This window comes from Ovis aries, chromosome 21 (genome assembly GCF_016772045.2).
Source record: "Ovis aries strain OAR_USU_Benz2616 breed Rambouillet chromosome 21, ARS-UI_Ramb_v3.0, whole genome shotgun sequence".
In the NCBI taxonomy this organism is placed as follows: domain Eukaryota; kingdom Metazoa; phylum Chordata; class Mammalia; order Artiodactyla; family Bovidae; genus Ovis; species Ovis aries.
Genome location: NC_056074.1, coordinates 5,785,391 through 5,810,165, shown reverse-complemented (window position 1 = coordinate 5,810,165; position 24,775 = coordinate 5,785,391). Strand labels below are relative to the sequence as shown.

General features: G+C 37.3%; 1 protein-coding gene across 3 annotated transcripts in view; it reads right to left on the bottom strand.

The window, feature by feature from the left end:
- The window catches only part of NOX4 (NADPH oxidase 4), a 185,104-nt gene that overhangs the window by 12,049 nt on the left and 148,280 nt on the right, over positions 1-24,775 (bottom strand). For all 3 annotated transcript variants that reach the window (XM_060404224.1, XM_012101598.4, XM_027959403.3), the window contains 4 exons: positions 17,052-17,171; positions 15,422-15,530; positions 11,255-11,323; positions 9,764-9,864 (listed from right to left, as the gene is read on the bottom strand). In XM_060404224.1, the coding sequence (XP_060260207.1) occupies positions 9,764-9,864; positions 11,255-11,323; positions 15,422-15,530; positions 17,052-17,171 (399 nt within the window). The remainder of the gene's footprint in view (positions 1-9,763; positions 9,865-11,254; positions 11,324-15,421; positions 15,531-17,051; positions 17,172-24,775) is intronic.

Genomic DNA, 24,775 nt, shown 5'->3' with positions numbered 1-24,775 from the left:
CAAGAGTCTTCTCCAACACCATAGTTCAAAGCATTGATTCTTTGGTGCTCAGCCTTCTTTATGGTCCAGCTCTCACATCCATACATGACTACTGGAAAAACCATAGCTTTGAGTGTACGGAGCTTTGTTGGCAAAGCAATGTTCTGCTTTTTAATATGCTATGTTTCTCATAGCTTTTCTTTCAAGGAGCAAACGTCTGTTAATTTCTCGTCTGCAGTGATTTTGGAGCTCAAGAAAATAAAGTCTGTCACTGTTCCCTGCTATCACCTTAAATTTCAGTCCCCAGAATGGTGAGAAAGTAAACTTATTTAATCCATCAATCCTGTGGAATTTTATTATGGAAAGCCTAGCAAACTAATAAAGAAGAAAAGATCAGTCAAAAATGATCAGGACAAAAATGACAGAAATGATGGAATTACCAGATACAGTCATCGAAACAGTGATGAGAAACATGCTTCATATGTTTAAGGTTAAGCATCAGCTTGATGAGAAAGGAAAAAGATTTTTTAAAGGCCTAAATGGAAATGCTAGAGATTAAATGCAAATTTAAAATGATAAATATAGTATGGGTTAACTAATGGGTTAACAGAAGAATATGCACTGAAGAAGAAAAGATAAGCAAACTTGAAGATATAGCAGCAGAATCTATCCAAATGGATGCACAGAAAGAACAAAAATTGGGCAGAAAAGTAAATGGAGCCTCAAGGTCAAAAGGGGCAATACCAGGCAATCTTTCATAAATGTTATCATAGTCTCAAGACAAGTAAGACAGAAAGGAAAGAAAAAAAATGAAGAAATAATTGCCAAAATTTTTGCAAATTTGATAAAACAAACAAATCCAATGATCTAATGAACCCTAAGGAGGATATCCACACACACACATGCACATACATATAACATTATAGGCAACAAACGAAACTCTGAAAATCATTTACAAAGAGAACAACACAAAAGCAGCTGGCAGGGGTAGGGGTGGAAACACATATACAAATAATAAGTAGAAGGTGAAGGAGATGAAAGATGGACTTCTTGTCACGAACAAAGTCAGAGGCAATGAAATGAAATCTTCAAAGTGCTGAAAGGCCAAATAAGGTCAACTATTCTATCTCAAGGAAATTCTATACCAAACAAAAATATTGTAATTTTCATAATTAAAGATAGAATACAAACTTTTCTAACAGGAGGTGAGGGAATTTATCAATGAACCAGCACTTTAAGGCATATAAATGGAATTCATCAGAAATCAGATAGAAATGTAAATCTATAGCAGAAAGTAACACAACATTGTAAATCAACTACACTCCAATAAAAATAAATTTAAAAACTGAATTGTAATAAAAAAAATTGTAGCTATGACATTTTAGAGTAAATATATCATGAAATAAAAAAATTTGTATGCAGCTAGAAAAAAAATGTAAATCTACCCAAAGCTATGAAAGACACCATAAATGGTGAATCTGTAAATAAGTATACTGAATATTTTGTCTAATTTTTAATTTCTTTAAATTATAATTGATATTTAAAACAAAATTAGTAATAAATCATGGCAATTATAGTATATGTAGAAGAAAGATGAATAAGAACAAAAGCCAAAGAGATGTAGAGGGATGGAAGTACATGAGGTGGGATAATATTGTTTGAAATACACTGTGATAATGCCAGCAAATTTGGAAAACTCAGCAGTGACCACAGGACTGGAAAAGCTCAGTTTTCATTCCAATTCCAAAGAAAGGCAATGCCAAAGAATGCTCAAACTACCGCACAATGGCACTCATCTTACATGCTAGTAAAGTAATGCTCAAAATTCTCCAAGCCAGGCTTCAGCAATACGTGAACTGTGAACTTTCTGATGTTCAAGCTGGTTTTAGAAAAGGCAGAGGAACCAGAGACCAAATTGCCGACATCTTCTGGATCATGGAAAAAGCAAGAGACTTCCAAAAAAACATCTATTTCTACTTTATTGACTATGCCAAAGTCTTTGACTGTGTGGATCACAACGAAATGTGGAAAATTCTTCAAGAGATGGGAATACCACACCACCTGACTTGCCTCTTGAGAAATCTGTATGCAGGTCAGGAAGCAACAGTTAGAACTGGACATGGAACAACAGACTGGTTCCAAATAGGAAAAGGAGTACGTTAAGGCTGTATATTGTCTCCCTGCTTATTCAAATTATATGCAGAGTATATCATGAGAAATGCTGGACTGGAAGAAACACAAGCTGGAATCAAGATTGCCTGAAGAAATATCAATCACCTCAGATATACAGATGACACCACCCTTATGGCAGAAAGTGAAGAGGAACTAAAAGCCTCTTGAAAGTGAAAGAGGCAAGCAAAAAAGTTGGCTTAAAGCTCAACATTCAGAAAATGAAGATTATGGCATCTGGTCCCATCACTTCATGGGAAATAGATGGGGAAACAGTGGAAACAGTGTCAGACTTTATTTTTCTGGGCTCCAAAATTAGTGCAGATGGTGACTGTAGCCATGAAATTAAAAGACACTTACTCCTTGGAAGAAAAGTGATGACCAACCTAGATAGCATATTCAAAAGCAGAGACATTACTTTGCCGACTAAGATCCGTCTAGTCAAGGCTATGGTTTTTCCTGTGGTCATGTATGGATGTGAGAGTTGGACTGTGAAGAAGGCTGAGCGCCGAAGAATTGATGCTTTTGAACTGTGGTGTTGGAAAAGACTCTTGAGAGTCCCTTGGACTGCAAGGAAATCCAACCAGTCCATTCTGAAGGAGATCAGCCATGGGATTTCTTGGGAAGGAATGATGCTAAAGCTGAAATGCCAGTACTTTGGCCACCTCATGAGAAGAGTTGACTCATTGGAAAAGACTCTGATGCTGGGAGGGATTGGGGGCAGGAGGAGAAGGGGATGACAGAGGATGGGATGGCTGGATGGCATCACTGACTCGATGGACATGAGTCTGAGTGAACTCTGGGAGTTGGTGATGGACAGGGAGGCCTGGCGTGCTGCAATTCATGGGGTCGCAAAGAGTCGGACACAACTGAGTGACTGAACTGACCTGAGGCTAATGCTATACAATATAAAGCTACAGAAATGCTTCTCGAATCTCAACTTCATTAGCATCACCTAAGATATTTCACAGACCACAGATAGCAAGGCCCTATTCCTAGATGCTCTGATTCAGCAGATCTTGGATACAGCTCTAAGAATTTGTTTTTCCAACAAGTTTCCAAGTTATGTTAGTTCAAGGATAGCAACTTGGGAAAAAATTCCTTAAGAAAGTAACTAAAGTCAAACAGAGAAGTAAGGCTAGTGTGCCACTACAGGAGAAAAAAATGGAATCATAAAAAAGCACTAAATTGAAAAGAAAGTAAAGAAAGGAGGAAAGAACAAACGAGATAAATAGAAAGCAAAGGTACATTGTTGGAAAGTAAAAGTTGCTCAATCACGTCCCACTCTTCATGACCCCGTGGGCTGTACAGTCCATGGAATACTGGAGTGGGTAGCCGTTCCCTTCTCCAGGGGATCTTCTCAACCCAGGAACTGAAGCCAGGTCTCCTGCATTGCAGGCGGATTCTTTACCAGCTGAGCTACCTTGGAAGTGCTGACTGTAACTTAATTCATGGAAGCCAGAATATTCAAAGAGAAAAAGAGAGTCTCTTCAATACACAGTGTTGGGAAGACTGGATATTCACATGTAAAAGAATTTCACTCTATTTCATACTACCCCAAACTCTCAAGAAATCAAAGACTTGACTCCAGGACCTTCAGTTCAGTCACTCAGTCATGTCTGACTCAGTGACCCCATGCACTGCAGCACGCCAGGCCTCCCTGTCCATCAGCAACTCCCAGAGCCTACTCAAACACATGTCCATCAGGTCAGTGATGCCATCCAAGCATCTCATCCTCTACTGTCCCCTTCTCCTCTTGCCTTTAATCTTTCCCAGCATCAGGGTCTTTTCCAATGAGTCAGCTCTTTGGAGCTGACCAAGTATTGGAGTTTCAGCTTTAGCATCAGTCCTTCCAATGAATATTCAGGACTGATTTCCTTTACGATTGACAGGTTGGATCTCCTTGAGGTCCAAGTTATTCTCAAGAATCTTCTCCAACAGTTCAAAAGTATCAGTTCTTCGGTGCTCAGCTTTCTTTATAGTCCAACTCTCACATCCATACATGACTACTGGAAAAACCATAGCTTTGATTGGATGGACCTTTGTTGGTAAAGTGATGTCTCTGCTTTTTAATATCCTGTTTAGGTTGGTCATAGCTTTTCTTTTAAGGAGCAAGTGTCTTTTAATTTCATGGCTGCAGTGATTCTGGAGCCCCCCAAAATAAAGTCTGTCACTGTTTTCACTGCTTCCCCACCTATTTGCCATGAAGTGATGGGACCGGATGCCATGATCTTAGTTTTCTGAAAGTTGAGTTCTAAGCCAACTTTTTCACTCTCCTCTTTCACTTTCATCAAGACCTTAAACCATTAAATGTTTGAAGGAACACAGTGGAAAAACTCATTGACAGGGGTATTGGCAATAATTTCTGACACCAAATAATTTCTGGTGAAACTGACAAGAAAAATACAAGCAACAAAACCAAAAATAAACAAGCAGGATTATATCAAATTAAAAAGCTTCTGCACAGTAAAACAAATGACCAACAAAATGGAAAGGCAAGGTAGGGAATGGGAGAACATATTTCCAAACTACATGTCTATATATATAAAATATAGAAGAAATTAATATTAATATAAATATATAAAATATAGAAGAAATTAATATAATTTACTAGCAAAAAATAAATAATCATAATCATAATCCAATAAGAGGAAATACTTTCAGCTTTTCACCACTGAGTAAGATATTAGCTGCAGGCTTATCATATAGGGTTAGTATGCTGAAATATGTTCCCTCTTTATCCACTTTTTGAAGAGATTTTATCCTTTGAAGAGTATGAATGATACTGAATTCACTGAATGATGCTGAATTTTGTCAAAAGGTTTTTCTGCATCTATTGAGATGATGATATGTTTTCATTCTGTAATTTTCTAATGTAGGTTCACATTGGTTTATGATATACCAACCATACAAGACATAAAGTTATTGAACCATCCTTGATCCCTCAGATAAATCCCTCTTGGTGATGGGGTATACTCCTTTTAATGTATTGCTGAATTTGGTTTGTGGTGTTTGGAAAACTGTTCAGTTACATATAAAAAGAATGAAATTAGAGCCACTTCTCAAACCATACACAAAAATCATCTCAGATGAAAGACCTAAATATAAGACTGGAAACCATAAAACTCCTAGAAAAAATAGGCAGTACATTCTTTGATATAAATCACAGTAACATGTTTTTGGATCTGTATCCTAAGGCAAAGGAAACAAATTAAAAATAAATGGGGCCATATACTAACAAACACAGAAAAGATGTTCAACATCACTCATTATCAGAGAAATGCAAATCAAAACCACAATGAGGTACCATCTCATGTTGGTCAGAAGGGCTGCTATCAAAAAGTCTACAAACAATAAATGCTGGAGAGGGTGTAGAGAAAAGGGAACCCTCTTACACTGTTGGTGGGAATGCAAACTAGTTCAGCCACTATGGAGAACAGTGTGGAGATTCCTTACAAACTGGAAACAGAACTTCCATATGACCCAGCAATCCCACTGCTGGGCATACACACTGAGGAAACCAAAACTGAAAGAGACATGTGTACCCCAATGTTCATTGCAGCACTGTTTACAATAGCCAGGACATGGAAGCAACCTAGATGTCCACTGGCAGATGAATGGAGAAGAAAGCTGTGGTACATACACACAATGGAGTATTACTCAGTTATTAAAAATAATGCAATTGAATCAGTTCTAATGAGGTGGATGAAACTGGAGCCTATTACACAGAGTGAAGTAAGTCAGAAAGAAAAACACCAAATACAATATATTAACGCATATATGTGCAATTTAGAAAGATGGTAATGACGATGTGAGATCGCAAAAGAGACACAGAGATAAAGAACAGACTCTTGGACTCTGTGGGAGAAGGCGAGGGTGGGATGAGAGAATAGCATTGAAACACGTATGTTACCATACATGAAACAGATCACCAGGCCAGGTTCCATGCAGGAGACAGCAGGACTGGTGCACCTGGAGGACCCTGAGGGATGCGATGGGGTGGGAGGTGGATGGAGGGTTCAGGACACAGGGACACTTGTACACCCATGGCTGATTCATGTCAATGTATGGCAAAAACCACTATAATATTGTAAAGTAGTTAGCCTACAATCAGAATAAATTAATTAACTAAAAAAATAAATGGGGCCATATAAAGCTAAAACTTCTGCACAGCAAAGGATACTGTTGAGAAAATGAAAAGACAGCCTACTGATGGGAGAAAATAATTGTAAATGATGTGACTGATAAAAGGTCAGTATTTAAAATATACTAACAGCTCATAAAATGTCAAAAAATAAATAATACGATTAAAAATAGGTAGAAGAACTGAACAGACATTTTTACAAAAGGCAAATGTTGGCCTGGATGTGGAGAAAAGGAAATCCTTGTACACTTCTGAGAATGTAAATTGATATAACCCATGTGGCAAATCATTTGGAGGTTTCTCCATTCTAAAGGAGGTCAGTACTGGGTGTTCTTTGGAAGGAATGACGCTAAAGCTGAAACTCCAATACTTTGGCCACCTCATGAGAAGAGTTAACTCATTGGAAAAGACTCTGATGCTGGGAGGGACTGGGGACAGGAGGAGAAGGGGATGACAGAGGATGAGATGGCTGGATGGCATCACCTACTCGATGGACAAGAGTTAGGGTGAACTCCGGGAGTTGGTGATGGATAGGGAGGCCTGGCGTGCTGCAGTTTATGGGGTTGCAAAGAGTCGGACACAAGTGAGCAAATGAACTGAGCTGAACTGATGAAAATAAAAGAATGCTTGTCTGAAGGAGTACATTAAGGCTGTATATTGTCACCTTTCTTATTTAACTTATATGCAGAGTGCTGCTGCTGCTAAGTTGCTCCAGTCGTGTCCGACTTTGTGTGACCCCATAGACGGCAGCCCACCAGGTTCCCCTGTGCCTGGGATTCTTCAGGCAAGAGTACTGGAGTGGGTTGCCATTTCCTTTTTACAATGCGTGAAAGTGAAAAGTGAAAGTGAAAGTGAAACCGCTCAGCCGCCTCCGATTCTTCATGACCCCATGGACTACAGCCTATCATGCTCCTCCGTCTATGCGATTTTCCAGGCAAGAGTACTGGAGTGCAGAGTACATCTTTTGAAATGCCGTGTTGGATGAAGCACGAGCTGGAATCAAGAGTGCCGGGAGAAATATCAATAACCTCAGATATGCAGATGACACCACCCTTATGGCAGAAAGCAAAGAGGAACTAAAGAGCATCTGGATGAAAGTGAAAGAGGAGAGTGAAAGACCTGGCTTAAAACTCAAAATTCTGAAAAACAAAGATCATGGCATCTAGTCCCATCCCTTCATGGCAAATAGATGGGGAAACAATGGAAACAGTGACAGACTTTATTTTCTTGGGCTCCAAAATCACTGCAGATGGTGACTACAGTCATGAAATTGAAAGATGCTTGCTCCTTGAAAGAAAAGCTATGGCCAACCTAGACAGCATATTAAAAAAGCAGAGACATCACTTTGCCGACAAAGGTCCGTCTAATCAAAGGTACAGTTTTTCCAGTAGTTATGCATGGATGTGAGAGTTGGACCATAAAGAAAGCTGAGGACCGAAGAATTGCTGCTTTTGAACTGTGGTGTTGGAGAAGACTCTTGAGAGTCCTTTGGACAGCAAGGAGATCAAACCAATCGATCGTAAAGGAAATCAGTCCTGAATATTCATTGGAAGGACTGATGCTGAAGCTGAAACTCCAATACTTGGGCCACCTGATACGAAGAGCTGACTCATTAGCAAAGACCCTGATGCTGGGAAAGATTGAAGGCAGGAGGAGAAGGGGATGACAAAGAATGAGATGGTTGGATGGCATCGCCAACTCAATGGATGAATTTGAGCAAGCTCCGGGAGTTGGTGAAGGACAGGGAAGCCAGGTATGATGCAGTCTATGGTCCGCAAAGAGTCGGACATGACTAAGCAATTAAACTGAACTGAACTGAAATGTCATTAGGGAAGAAGGAGTCTGTGCTACATGGGAAGACTCAGGTGAGTATGAGAAGATAACCTCATCTAAGGTGGATGATGTTGCAGAAAGAATAGAAAGAATATTACCAAAACTGAGTTGACTTTTTTCTTTATCTGATACTTCACCTTTAACTATTACCCTGTATATTACAAAGGACCTCTGCTTTCTAAATATGCTTTCATCTTTAACCCAGTTATTTCACGAAGGGAAGGAAATGCAGAAGTGCTTTCAAACATGGATGCAGGCTGAATTACATGGGTCACTATTTTCCTTTTTAGATTTTGCTTAAGCAGTTTCAAACCATGATTCCTAAAACAAAGTATCTGAAGGTGATGCCAAAACACCATGACAAATCAGAGATTATTTCAATATACCATATTCATCCATACATTTATAAACTGCAGTTAAAAAAAAACTTTTCATCTAACAGGCTGCCTCATTCAATTAAAATCAAATATCCTTTTATATTTATCAAAATATACCTTCAAAATTATGAATTAATCAACTATATATTAATAATTGTAAAAAAATGATCACTGATTCCTTAGAGTCACAGGAAATTTTAAAAATTAAATCTTCAATTTATATACATTCTTCTTGTGTAAGTATGTTCAGTTTACCAGCAAAAGTATGATTCATTAAAGTGCAAAATTATACTGAATTTGTAAAATTCTGTAGGTTAGATGGGACTTCCCTAGTGGTCCAATCGCTAAGACATTGACCTTCCAATACAGAGGGCCCAAGTTCAGGTTCTAGTTCCAGTAGACAAAAGAGTGATATAAATTTCCAACTAACCGTGAAAGCTACAAACGGCACAAATATATGAGGTTGGTATTGAGAAACTATGATATTTAGATTCCAGCAGATATGTTAAAAGTCATATTAATTTTAAAATGTCAATATCTGCAATATGTTAGAAGTTGCAGCCTTTGGAACTATTTAAAGTTCTGATAAAACTTTTTCAATGCCAACTTTGAAATGTGTGAGTGGGTATATGGTTTTCAAAATGCTTTTAGAATTTGTATAGATCATTGCCCTGCACTATGGTAATTTTACAGATTACCAAACAGGCTCCCTAGTCTGTACCCAAAAATGAATGCTTTCTTTCAACTGTAATCTCTTCAGATCATAAACATATAGCCATAACTCTAAGATGTTTTTATAGAATTATAGCTTCTAAGAAAAAATATGTTTGGAAATATTTCTGATTTAGAGAAATATTAAAATCTCTAAGAGTTTAAAAAACTAACAGTATTCATTCTGGTAAAAATGTACCAAAAATCTAATTTTTAAATGCATCAAAACTATTTGAAGAGCTCCCTTGTTTGCTAATGTGATTTACAAAAACTTTCCCAATGATGACCTAATTTGTGCTATGGGATCTATGCAAATTTAAAAGTAGGTATGACAGTTTGGTTCATAAATACTTTATAGACTATTTTTAAGCCAAATTTTAATTATTTGGCATTATGGATACTTGAGGTGGTTCTTGCTTTGCTTCCATCTTCAGTAGTGATAATTGAGTATTTAAGTGACTCTGTAATTTTCAAACCGATTACTAAGTAATCTTTAACATTTTAATTTGATCATTAGCCACATGTCAAGATTTTTGAGGAAAGTACTTACCCTCTGTTACATTTTGCTATTTCATCAAACAGAAGTTTCCACCGAGGACGTCCAATAAAAAGTCTTGAATTCAGTGCTTGATATTTTTCTCCAATTATCTTCTGCCAAAAAGAAAGCACTATGCTTTATATGACACAGAATTGGGCAAATAATTCATTTCTATAACATCATCTTTCCTGGTGCTGTGGCTTCCTACCAAATTGCTGTGACATAAAGAATATAAGTGTCAAATGGCAACCTATTAAGTATAATCATTTAGAAGCACCATTTCCTCCCTCTTTCCCTTTAAAATCCATTATCTTCTTGAATACCATTAGTACAAATGACTGACTTTCCTAGACTTCAGTTAGTTGCTTCATTTTGAAGCAACTGCAGCATTAAAGAATGCATTTTAATTGCCTACTCTCAAAGAGGGTGCAACACATAAGCTTTGTTGAAGCATTTTTGTACAGCAAAGTTGTCATATTTGGCTCATTATATGAGTAAGATACTGCAAATTATCATCATAAATTTGGGGAAATGATCCTGAACATGACAGTCTAATACAGCAGAGCTCCAAATTTGGGATCTATCAAAAAACAACTTCTAATGGACTGTTGTTTGCAATTAACAAGAGCATTAGATCTGAATTGATGGTAAAGAGTCAAGTGAGAAAGAAAAGTGTCCGAGTCCCAGGGAGACAAACTGAGAACCAGATGTAATTTATGCTTCATATCTTAATCACTGCAAAACCATGAGGCATAATGATACTGATTTGCTTCATGACAGCATAAGATAAAATGTTTTTACATACCAAGTAGGGTAGAAATCTGACTAAAAAAAATAGGCTTAGATTAGTTTTGAAGTAACAGACAAGCATTCATATTTTGCATTCAAAGAATTACAGAAAATATATGATGGAAAACACAACAATAAAACTTGTGAAAGCATTCATGCCCAGGTTTATATGGCTATACATCTCTTCAATGTTGTCTATATAGTGTTTCCTCATCTATGACATGGGGATCACAATATCATTTACCTCTTGAATCTGTTGGAATCACATGAGATAATGTGTGTGAGATGCTCAATACAGGGTCTAGCAGTGAAGTAAATAACGCATGATGGATGTTCCGTTTTTTAGTTTCCCTTGAAGAGAAACAAGCTTAATTGTGTATGACCTTATCTTCTCTTGCCACATAAAACCTCCTCTTGATGAACACAATCACAAGACTATTCACTTGTGTTCTCATCTCTAGGTGAGGTGACAGCGAAAAGGGGAGAGATGAGCTCAAAGGTCCGCTTCAGTCCCAGGTGAGGACAGATGAAAGGCAGAAAATGGTTGACTTCAAGGATGAGACATGAGCTTGCTGGATACATTCCAAAAGTGGCTTTCCTCTGGGAATCATCTCTTCAAACCACCTGCAGAAATTTTCTTCCAGCACAGCCCCTACAGTAAATCATCTGTTCTCAAGAGACTTGTTTAATTTACAATAATATCCAGTCACATACCTGTATCCCATCTGTCTGACTGAGGTACAGCTGAATGTTGACATAATCAGGTCTGTTCTCTTGCCAAAACTGAGAGGACATAAAAGTAAATAGACATTAAACTGTGTTCTGTATTCACAGATTCTCTCCTAACCTAACATATGTGATTCTGCAATCTGGTCTTACCATAGCCAACATCTACGAGCACATGTATATACATACACACATATACATGCACCACATACATGGCATTCTAACCTTAGTAACCTGTCCCTGGCGGATTTAATTAGTTATGATGAAGGAAATGGATGGGATTAGTTCTGCTATCTTCAGACACAAAATCAAATACGCTAAATACTATAGCAATATTCCTTTAAATCTTCTCACTTATTTATTTGCTGTCTCTAAATTTTACTCAAGATTTCACTCAGAAAGAACATGATTTTCTTTACAAAAAAGTCAAAAGTGATACACAAATTGCATGTTAAGCATCACAGAAACCCAAACAAATGAAAAAAAATAAGGTAGGAATCAAATCATTCCTAGCTCCTTCCTATGCAGCACTGATTTCCCTTATATAAAAATGTATGAGACAGGGAGTGTATCTGCCAAAATAAAAGCATCTGGGAAAGCTCTCAAACACTTTGATATCTTGAAAAATAAATGGACCAAGAAAAATATCTGAAGAAAAGTGAATTCAACAAAGTAGGTAAAAGGGTTTTGACCCAGATGTTTCTTTCATCCAGAAGGCAAGATGAATCTGCTCATGACCCTGGCCTTGCTCTGGCTGAATCCTGGCTTGTGAAATCTACATTAAAAAAAAATTATTATTCTTAGGGCCTCCTTTCACCACCCTAAAACAAATAAATGCTAAAGAGAAGGAAAAAAAATCAAAATTCGAAGAGAAGGAAGGAACACAACAACTATAGTACATTCTGGAGAACAGAGATGAGAATCTGATGTGTAGAATCTGACGAAAGGCCTAGAAGAGACCAGCACTTTTGCAGCAGCCAAACTATTTCCTGAGCATCAGTGTACACAGTAGGTTTGCTGGAGATGGTACGGTTTTGTTGGACCTTATTGCAGCAAGTGAATCAACTGATTCCAAGTACTGTTGCTATTATTCATTGGAAAGACTAAAGCTCCAATACTTTGGCCACCTGTGTGAAGAGGCAACTCAAAGGAAAAGACACTGGTGCTGGGAAAGATTGAGGGCAAGAGGAGAAGAGGGCAAGAGAGGGTGAGATGGTTGGATGTCATCACTGACTCAACATGAATTTGAGCAAACTCCAGGAAATAGTGGAGGACAGAGGAGACGGGTGTGCTACCATCCATGGGGTTGCAAAGAGCTGGACATGACTTAGTAACTCAACAACAACTGTTTCTACAGAGCATTAAAATAATGATTTTTAAGGGATATACTGGGACTCAAAGTTTTAGGAATGCAAAAGAAGTTTGCAAATACAGAGTGACTAAGTGAGGTTATAGCACCCCACTGGCACGCTTTACAGTAGTAAGGGCACCTGGCAGGTGACTAAGAGACGTGTTTCTATTGCCATCACTGTCTGACCTTTAGACTTCTAGAGAGGTACTCAACTTACATAGGCCCCAGTTTCTTCATTACGACAATGACCTCATCTCACAGGTTTCCTCCAGAACTAAAACTACACATTCTCTAATAGGTGGCAATGCTAAATTATAAAATCCCAATAAAAACCTATTTTACTTTGAAAGTGATAACTGATAGTTCTCAGAACCCATAATCTTAAAATATAATAATTATATTCCATGCCACAGATGCCTCAAGTTATATCCAAACACTAAAGTCATTTTAAAGCCCTTCAGGAATTGAATCGGGGTGCACGAATCTTAACTGTGAGGGAATGGAGGAATTTCCAAGTGCCAGTAATGGGCAGCCCTTCACAAAACACATGACTTGCACTGATTTTTGTCTTAAATGTCTCCCAGAATGCTGCTCTGAGATCACGCCAATGACTGCTGCATCAATAATGTGTTCGGTGCCCACAGGCTCCAGAGAGAAGAACGCAGATTTAAATAACACATTTCAAATATCCATGTCTCCATTTTGGCTTATCCCTCATTGTAGACAAAAAATAGTATCTACTAAAACACACATACACACACGCTGAATTTGGTAACTCGTTTGCAAATGCAGAAAATAATAAAAGCTTTTTCTTTTTAACATCATCCTCAGAGGGTTGAAGGACCTGTGTTCATCCCCATCCTCTTGACGTGAAAAAGCAAAACAGGTGTGCAGAGGTGTGTGTAGAAGATAATCAACACCACATTGTTTACACTAGTTTTAAGCATTTATATTATTTATTCCATGTATTCCTAAGGATTAAACATATCCACCAAAAAACTTGAGAAGAAATTTTAAGATTCAACTACTTTGAATATCCAGCCATTTATATATTTTATATTTCCTCTATTCCTTTCTTGCTCTGCTACTTACATCTATTATTTAAATGTGCTCTTGGATCCAATTATAAGTTCTGTATCTTTTCAAGAAAGAAAATTTTAATCTAGAAAAACAGGCAAAGGTAGAAATGGGAACTCCAACAAGAAATAAAAGTGGTTGATAATAGCAAGAGAGGTTCAATCTCATTTGTTTCAAGGAAAAATACAGTGAGATCCCCTAATTTAAGAAGTGACTAGAAATGTAAAAGATTGGTAATATAACATTTGGAGTAAATCTCTCTTATATCCTTTGGTGGAACTGTAAATTGTTTTAGCATCTTTGGGGGACATTTTGTCAGTACCTATTACAAATTTAAATTCATTCCTAAAGTCCTCACCGCCTCCAACTCAGGAAGTCCAGTTTTAGACATTAATCTAGAGAAAACACCCACTTGAAAGTGGTGATGATGCTCTTGAAAGATTCTCCTCTCTCAACCTTAAGTACAGAACTACTACCTCTTAGTTTCCTACTGCCTCACTGGCCGCTCTGATTAATCTCCTTTCCTGACTTATTACTCATTTTCTGCTCCTCTGGAAGCTGCAGTACCCCGAGAATTGTATTTTCACATATACTCTCAAGATGACCTACAATCATATCGGTCTGCTCAAATCCTTTCAGTGGCTTCTCATCTCTCTGTTTTTTTTTCCTCCTGATTTAGCAGGCCCTTGGTGAGTCCCAGGAATCTGCACTTTTTTTTATTGTCGTAAAATACACATGGCATAAGATGGATCATTTTAGCTGTTTTTAAACATACAGTTGATTAGCATTAAATATATTCATATGGTTGTGCAGCCATCATCACCAACCCATTTCCAGAATTTTTTCATCTTCCCAAACTGAAACTCTATATCCATTCAACAGTAACTCCCCATTTGCCCTCTGGGAAACCTCTGGCAAGCACCATTCTATTGTCTGTCTCTATGAATTAGACTACTCCAGGTCCCTTATATAAAAGGAATCACACAATATTTGCCCTGTAGAAATACACTTTAAAAAGGCAATTTGTGGAACAATACAAATAGTATGATAGAATTTTCAGAATGCTCATGAGTAACATCTGGTTACGCGGATTGGATGGAGATGTTGCTTCATGTAGCTTACAAAAGTCTGGAGCAGTGATGCATATATGTATTACCTGAATAACTTAAAAATAGATATATTAATAGAAAAGTAAAAGTTGCAGGTAAGATAGATGAAAATGCCTGCTCTCATCTCTGGAAGGAATACAGCTTAGAATTCGAGATTTTTGAAATTCTGTATACTGGGCCAAAAGTTGGCTCATGATCCACTTGGAATGTTGAAGTTAGAGATACGAACTATGAGAATAAAGGCTGAAAAGTGCGACCGTCATTGTCTGCAGATGTTTTCTTCCATCTGTCCTCAGTCACAATCCCATTTGCATTCACATTTGCATAATGTTTTCGATATGCATGTATTACCAACCATATGCATTCATTTCCCTGTTAAAACATTCTATGTTAAAACATGTCCTAGATATACAAATTCATAGATATCAATATCTGAAAAGATGTACACCAAATTATTAAAAGATTCTGTTTTTTTGTAAGCTTAAGGGATATTTTTCCTCCTCACTACTCCTCTGCATATTATTCTATAGTGAGCACCTATTACTTTTATAATTTGAAATAAAATGGCTACTTTTAAAATTTAAAAGACTGCAAAAGTAAAAATCAACCTAATTTTACCTTGTTGTACAACACACAGAGTAAGTCTGCAAACCAGTGGAAGGACTGGATATCTCTGCATACCCAAATAAAATACAATCTTCTAAGCTTGTATGGTTTCCAGTCATCCCTTTAAAAAAGAAATAACACAGGACTGATTATGATGGTAAAAGAATTAAGAATCCCTATATCCTTGAAATTTCGCTTCTCATTAGTAAGTAATTTACAGAGAAAACAGTCATCTACATTCTAGTATCTGATACACCACTTATTCTAACTCTCAAATTAATTTAAAATGCAATATACTGAGTCAGAGATATATATAATCCATGAATTAAAGTGTTCATGTTTGTGGATACTATATGCATATTATCCATTTCCACTTGAAGGCAATAAACTAAACTCTTGGATCAGCTCTGCATCTCAGGAAAAAAGTTTTCTTATTTTTCTGTTAATTCTATCACTCAGATGGTCACCAATTGTCATCTTGCCCTGGGTTCCAGGCAAAATGAGCCAAAACCATTCTGGAAAGCTGGTTGTTTATCCCCTTCTTAACAATCATTAAAGAAAGAGATTTCACAACCACCTACTATGTCATGCATTCCAGCAATTCACAATTCCAAGTCTGGATTCCTCCTTATAATTATGAAGTAAGCTTGAGGTTAACAAAATATTATTCCCTTGTTTAAACTTTAGGTGTCCAAATAACTTGCATTATGTTTTCAGAAACAACTAATTTCTGGCTTGGAATATAGTTATTTTTTTAAGAACCTCCCCAAAGTCCCAAATTTATATCAAGGTTTTAAAATCAAAATATCATTCAAACACATCACTTCAAATTATTATCTCTTTTTTCATACTTCATAAAACAGACTTTTAATGAAAATTGTGTTTTCTTGAAAAGTGAATGGAATAGATTTTGTTTGTGGTTTCATGAGAATCCCTGTCAATTAATTTTTGCTTGTAAACCAAACTAAAATAACTGAATAAGTATATCCTGCTTAAGCAATCTTACTTCTGAAATTTCTATTCTTCAGTCTGTTATAAATCTGCTGAGTAACAGACCCAGGAATGATGTGCTCATTTGTCATCTCCTCAGAGAGGATTTCCTGACGATACCTCTACAATAACCCTGACCCTTTATTTCTATATTCCATTAATCTTTCTTCTCTTCACCACACTTCTAATATTTTCTGAAATGATGTTATCTGTGAATTTTTCACTGGCTTATATTTTGCTTGTCCTATTTGAAAGTAAACTTTTCAAGGGCAGAGACACTACTCAGTCATTGCTATATTACCAGTAACTATAAGATCAATCGCACATAAATGGTCAAAAATATTTGTTGACTAAATAAATTAGTAATGCAACTTACCCCTGATGAGAAAGCAGAGAAATAGGGGCCAGTGGAATTACTTTAATAGAGGAAAAGGACAGAGTAAGGCATAATTGTGATGTTATTTTACAAGAGAACATGCTGAAAACCATAGGCCACATATTGAGAAGCACTCTTTTATTCCCCTTATCACTCGGCAAATAGAATGTTTTGAACAAGTAGAAGAATTCTGTAAGGAATTACTTCTTACTAAAAGAGATGTCTGAAATAGACAGCTCTCTATGTGGACTAATATAATGGATCAAAATGACATACAGCAGAGTGTTGAGGATTGACGCAAACGGAGTGACTCCAATGCCTCCAGCCACGCAGAGGCTAACCTCATAGTTCAGTGATTCTTCAAATGGACTTCCAAAGGGACCATCAATATATAGCCTGTGGAGAAGGCAGACAAGGGTGGAAAAAAATGAAAATGAGTTAAATTAAGTTTCTATAATATGCGGCAAGTATGCTAAATCTAGTGTTTAAGCTTCGTGATAGCCCAGGCCTCATTTCATTGTTTCCCATAGTGATAGGTCTGAAGGAACAAAAAGTGTTGTTTATGAACTACCAATATAAAAACAAGTACACTGGTTTCAAAGTATTCCTGTTTTGAGGGAAATATTACTTAAGGTGAAGGGAAATGTAGATAGGACCATGATGGTGAGCCAAGGACGAGTTAAAGCTTTGATTTATTTTATTACTATATACTGGACTAAATTAAAATATCTTGTTTTATTGTGTCTAAATTCAATAATGCTATTCTCCATGGTAAAGTCTGTAGCAAAAATATTTCTTGAAACCTTTACCATGTAAACAGAAAAGAAGCTGACCCTGTTCCTCTTCTTGCTCTGGCTAGGTTTATTAGTACAAAGCCTACAACAATCTCAAAGGAATCTCTCATTACTTTGTATATTCAGATATATATGTGTGTGTGTGAGTGTGTGTGTGTGAGTGTGTGTGTGTGTGCACGCACATGTGTATGTCTATGTGTATGAAATCCTGCTTAACTATGATGAAACTTGTTAACTAGTCACTCAATATTCATCCTTCCATTCTTTCTTATTTTTTTAAGTTGACATACAGTTGATTTACAATGTTCTGTTAGTTTGTGTGTTTGTGTGTATAGCAGTGGTTCAGTTATACATATACACATATCTATTCTTTTTCAGATTATTTCCCTTTATAGGTTATTGTAGAATACTGATTAGAGTTCCCTGGGCTATACAGTATAGATCCTTGTTGGCTATTTTATATACAGTAGTGTGTATGTATTATTCTAAATTCCTAATTTGTATCTCCTCGCCCATCTTTGGTAATCATACATTTGTTTTTTATGCCTGTGAGTCTATTTCTGTTTTGTAAAGAAGTTCATTTGTATCATTTTTTTTAGATTCCACATCTAAGCATTATTATATAATATTTGTCTTTCTCATTTCGCTTTAGCATGATAATCTCTAGGTCCATACACTTGGCTATAAATGGCATGATTTCATTCTTTTATGGCTGACTAGCATTCCATTGTATATGTATATATGTAATTATATAAAATATTAATATATATACACCACATCTTCTTTATCCATTTATCCGTTGATGGACATTTAGGTGTTATTATTGCTTAGTAACAAAATATTAATGTTTTTCAGGGAAACAAAGTGCTCAGCTAAAATATTACACGTCCAGGACTGACTTCCATCAATTTTGGCTGCATGACTATGTTCAGCCTAATGTGATTTAAATGGAAATGCAATTAGAAAATCCACAACACTGTTTATAGTAGCCAAGACATGGAAGCAATCTAAGTGTCTACTGACAGAGGAATGGATAAGGAAGATACAGTACATACATACAATGGAATATTACCCAGCCGTTAAAAACAATGAAATGCCATTTGCAGCAACACAGTATTCCTGCCTAGAGAACTCTGTGGACAGAGGAGCCTGGTGGGCTGCTGTCCATAGGGTCGCATGGAGTCAGAACCCACTGAAGCGACTTAGCGTGCATGCATGCATTGGAGAAGGAAATGGCAACCCACTCCAGTATTCTTGCCTGGAGAATCCCAGGGATGGAGGAGTCTGGTGGGCTGCCACCTAAGGGGTTGCACAGAGTCAGACACGACTGGAGCAACTTAGCAGCAGCAGCAGCAGCAGCAGCAGATGGACCTACAGACTGTCATACTGAGTGAAGTAAGTCAGACAGAGAAAGAGAAATATTGTATAACATCCCTATATGTGGAATCTAAAAAGAAATGATACAAATGAACTTATTTATAAAACAGACTTAAAGAATGAGCTTATGGTTGCCAGAGGGGAAGAACAAGGGGAAGGGATAGTTAGGGAGTTTGAAAACAACATGTATACACTGCTATATTTAAAATGGATAACCAACAAGGACCTTCTGTGAAGCACAGTGAACTCTGCTCATGTTATGTGGCAGCTGGATGGGAGGGGGGTTTGGGAGACAGCGGATACATCTACACGCATGGCTGAGTTCCTTTACTCTCCATCTGAAACTATCACAAGGTTGTTAATCAGCTATACTCCAATAAAAATAAAAAGTTAAAAGAATACCAATCACTCCATCCCTCCTTTTTTTTTTCTATCGAAATGTCCAGGTGGCAATTTCAATTTCAATAAAATAACTGCTGTGTTCCTTGATGAAAGTATAACCTTGTAACTAAGACCTATAAACCAGTTAAGCAAAATTTCTATAAATGGATTTTAGTGTAACAATAAAAAGAGGTATCTGCAGATACAAAACAAAGGAAAATTGGAAGGTTCCTTGAAGGAAGCTGTCTTGGTTCAAAGTTGCATCTCTTTATCCCTGTCCCCTTCTTCCCTCCTTCTTGGTACCTGAATACGTGTTGACTTGATGGCCTAAACACTTATCTTCGATGACTGTAAAATTGCCATACCCTCTATGGACTGCTTAGTTCTAGACACCTTTATGTTTAAAAAGCCACATATATATAAAACACTGCCATTTTAAAGCTTCTTTCTTACTAAAAACAACTTTCTTAAAAAAATACTAATTGTCCAAAAAAGCAAATTTGTGTAGTCAGTCTAATGATATAAATATCTTTATTATTAATATTGTTAATCTCTCTCATTACTGTGGGGGGTTTCAGCAAAGAACTTAGAAAAGTAAAGAAAAATTATTTTTCATTCTCAACACTTCTTAAAAGGTATAACAAAGGACATTTTATTTGACAAACAAAGAACTGAGTAAGGAATCATGAAGTTACCTCTTTCCTACTTATCTGCTTTCCAGCCCACACACACACCCTCCCCACACCCTAAATAACTACTCTCTGATATTCTGAAATAACTTTGGGCAAGAAGACAAGAATGTGGGGTTCTAGTCATTCACTAGCATTGGGATCACAGGCAAGTTACTTATCCTAACTCTGATTTTCTTCATCCAAAAAAAAGAAAACAAACCAGTACCAATTAGATGTGACACAGAAATAGCCTACTAAGAACTGTACAGGGCCGCAAATATCAGACATGCTTTAATTTAATGGCATCCGCGAGTGCCTCCAGAGTACCATCAAGCCCTAGGAGAGTCCAGCATCAACACAAGAAATGAACTAAGTTTAGTGTGAGATGAGAGATGCACGTAGAAACTTGATCTGAAGGAGATTAAATAAATCGGGGGAAGTTAATGTGCTCTTTCGTAATTCAACATATAATAATGGAAAGTTTACTCTGAGTAAGACACAGTACTATCTGTTGCAGCAAAAAAAAAAAAAAAAAGAAAGAAAAAAAAAGGAGAAAAAACAGAAACAGATTAGGAACTGAGTAATCACAACTTCAGTCTTTAAGAAGGTTATAAAGAGGGAAGTGGTTGAGACAAAAACATACACAAGTATGAAATACAGCACAATTTTAGAAGCGTGTTATATAGCCATATTGCACACATTCTGCTTTGTACTTTTCACATATAATGCTATACCTGTAACATTTTGTGATGTGAGTAGAGTATTATTATCTCCATTCAATAAATGAGGCCCTGGAGACGACATGGGGGCCATGACCAGTCTGAAGTTTCATGCCTCCTAGATGGAACATTGGGGTGGGGATGGGGGATAGGGTGTGAGGAAGAGGAAAAAGTGAAGAAAGATGGACCGTATCCAGCTTGTAAAGAGAACCTGTAGGTTGTGCAACTCAGACCTAAATACAACTATCCGCTCGGAAATAAGAGGTGCTTCAGTGACAGTCATGGGTTATACGTGAGAATTTTTTGGAACTAACCCTGCCTGTGTCCAAGGAGAAACGGAGGCGTACCACTGCCACCCAGCTGCTTTGTTTGAGCAGCCTGTGCTCCATCAGGCAGGGGATAAATGTGAAAAAACATACAGACACTCTCTCAATGAGTGTGTGAAGTAAAGGGTGTTGCCCAGCATCCAGTTCTCCAAGAACTAAGCCATTAGCCACTGCAGTTGCTGATGATGGTACACCCTGAAAGGAGCTCAGGGTCAAGAAAAGATGAGGTGCACTGTGCTCTGGGAAAACAGGCAAAAAGAAAAAAAATCCTTCATAGATAGGTAGAAATATTTCAGGAGAAATTTTTATGAACCTGGATTCTTGCATCTTCCTACACTAGAAAAAAGCACTAAAATCATTCATTGGTGTATCTGTTCCTCAGGCCTAATGGCAAGCTTCTACTGAGATGTGTGCTCGATTACACCGACCTCTTCATCAAAATCACATGTATGCTGGCCTCCACCCCTAGCTCGTTGAAATAGTTTCTCAAAGCTACCTAAAAGGCTATCTGCTGGGCTACTTTCCTCACTAAGGTACTGAATTAACTCAATTCCCAGCTCTTATGTTGTATGATTTTTGTTTTTTTCCCCAGTTGACACCAGTCTTCACAGGGATATGAAAAGGAGTCTGTTTTTCTCAGCAAAAGTGATCTGGGGTCGAATTTTGGAATTGTTCAGGGGTGTTTAAGTTTTATAGCCATGCACTTACAAGTTTAAAAAAAGAAAAAATCTATTACTATGGAAATTCCAGCAAGGGATGAGGATGGGGGTGGGGACGCTGAATAGTTTTGTTGTTATGATTCTGAAATGCGCTTTCCCCAGTTTCTCTGTGAACATAAAATTACTGTTTAATTGCACTTTTTGAAATGTGCAAGTTTCTTAGTAACTAAAATTTCACATTAGAGAACAGATTGAATACTGAAAATATATTCAATAAAGATATTTTATGTGATGTGCTAGCCTAAAACATAAAAGACTTTGTGACTATTAGCTGTGCCCAAAGAGAAGGCTGAGAGGACAGTATAATAAGGGTGAAAGTAAATATATATTTTTTCTGAATAGGCATTAGGTAGATAATAACACTGAACAACCTTACAGCACCTTGAAGATTATGAAACACATCACTATCAAGCTTCGGTTTGATCTCAGATCAATCCTGAGTTTGGCAAAAATGGGCATTCCTCCATATATTCTCTTTCAGTTGTTGTCAAAGGAAATGTTATTTTTTAATGAAATTTCAGAGTATAACAAGCCTCTGGGACAGTGAGGTTTCTATAAGAGAATAGCTATCTTTGAAGTCACCCTGAGTATTTAACTTATATGCAGAGTATATCAGGAGAAATGCTGAGCTGGAAGAAACACAAGCTAGAATCAAGATTGCAGGGAGAAATATCAATAACCTCAGATATGCAGATGACACCACCCTTATGGCAGAAAGTGAAGAGGAACTAAAAAGCCTCTTGATGGAAGTGAAAGAGGAGAGTGTAAAAGTTGGCTTAAAGCTCAGCATTCAGAAAACTAAGATCATGGCATTCGGTCCCATCACTTCATGGGAAATAGATGGGGAAACAGTGGAAACAGTGTCAGACTTTATTTTGGGGGGCTCCAAAACCACTGCAGATGGTGACTGCAGCCATGAAATTAAAAGACTTTTAATTACTCTTTGGAAGGAAAGTTATGACCAACCTAGATAGAATATTCAAGAGCAGAGACATTACTTTCCCAACAAAGGTCCGACTAGTCAAGGCTATGTTGTTTACAGTGGTCATGTATGGATGTGAGAGTTGGACTGTGTGAAGAAAGCTGAGTGCCAAAGAACTGATGCTTTTGAACCGTGGTGTTGGAGAAGACTCTTGAGAGTTCCTTAGACTGCAAGGAGATCCAACCAGTCCATCCTAAAGGAGACCAGTCCTGGGTGTTCATTGGAAGGACTGATGCTGAAGCTGAAACTCCAATACTTTGGCCACCTCATGTGAAGAGTTGACTCACTGGAAAATGAAGAGTTGACTCATTGGAAAAGACCCTGATGCTGGGAGGCATTGGGGCAGGAGGAGAAGGGGACGACAGAGTATGAGATGGCTGGATGGCATCATCGACTTGATGGGCATGAGTTTGGGTAAACTCCAGGAGTTGGTGATGGATAGGGAGGCCTGGCGTGCTCTATTCATGGGGTCGCAAAGAGTTGGACACGACTGAGCAACTGAACTGAACTGAACTGATCTTCGAAGTAAATTAGACATCCCAAGGCTTTTTCTTCTAACCAAAATAAATGTATAGGCCTAATCTTTCTGCTTATGTAAAGATACTGCAGTGTAAAACCAACAGCCTTTTCCTTGACTTTCCTGACATCAGTAAAGCTATGTAACTGGCACAGTGCTGCCTGCCTTAGGTGAATTATTTGTGATTATTAAAGAGGAGTTAAATGGTATTATTCTACTTCACTGAGTAGGAAGCTGAGGTTCTAGAAGTTTAAATATTTCCTCAAGGGCATACACTTCATAAGCAGTTTACATCTACCACCAGAATAAACTCCATTCTCTGTTTATGAAATCCAACACACCAAGCTATTTTCCTAAAAGACACTTTATTCTAATTCTTTCAACCAGAGAAACAATCAACTGAACCTTTTTCTATCGAATATTAGCTCTCTTTATGCCTGAGAACATTTTTACCTTAAAGTCTACTCTATCTGAAACATCATTTCTTTGGTTAGAATGTCTCTGCTGTATTCTTCACCTTCTTCAGCTTTTCAGCCTGTCTTTATCTTCATATTCTGAGTGGAGCTCTTGCAAACAGCTTATCGGCCCCTTTCATTTTCTCATTTCAGTCAGACAGTCTCTCCCTTTGAACTGTTGAATTTGGTTCAACGATATTGCATTACCCGCCACACTACCCCCTTGAACTGTTTGTCTAACTTTTGGTTTCTCCTCTCCTTTCTTTTCTTGATTACTTTTATGTTAAGTGTTGGCCTCTGCTTTTACTTTTCTGTAAGTAAATAATGACTTTTCCTAGAGTGAATTTATTTTTATTATGTTGCTTGGGATTTTTTGATAGCCCCAAATTTGAACTAATATTTCTTAAAATATTACATCTCCTTTCACTATCTCTTTTTTATCTTTTAAACCTCTAATGTAAAGTGAGCTTCTCACTCCACCTCCCACATCTCAACCTTTCTTTCATATTCCCCATATCTTTGTCTCTGTGTGCTGCATTCTGGATAATTATTTCAGTTCGATTCACCAATTCTCCATGGCTGCGATAAACTGCTCAAGTGTGTGATACTGTTATCTCTCACTTCTAGAAGTTCCACTGGCTCTTTTTCAAAAATGTCTTGAGAAATGTGATTGTCCTTTGTCTCAATCATTAGTTTATTTTATTTTTTACGGAGGAGAAAGAGTGGCTTTATTACTTTCCCAGGCAAAGGGGGAACACAGTAGGTTAGCAGAGGAAGAATTGTGCCCCTCAATTATTCTTTGAATACTTTTTTATTCTTTGGACATATTAAACATTTGCTTCATACTTTTTAAATATACAACTTTACTATCAAGTACCCGTGGTGATTTGTTTCCACATTTTCTAAAAATATGAGCTCTTTGGTGCCTCATGTATAGGAAGACAGGAAAAAAGACACAGATGTGTATAACGGACTTTTGGACTCAGAGGGAGAGGGAGAGGGTGGGATGATTTGGGAGAATGGCATTCTAACATGTATACTATCATGTAAGAATTGAAT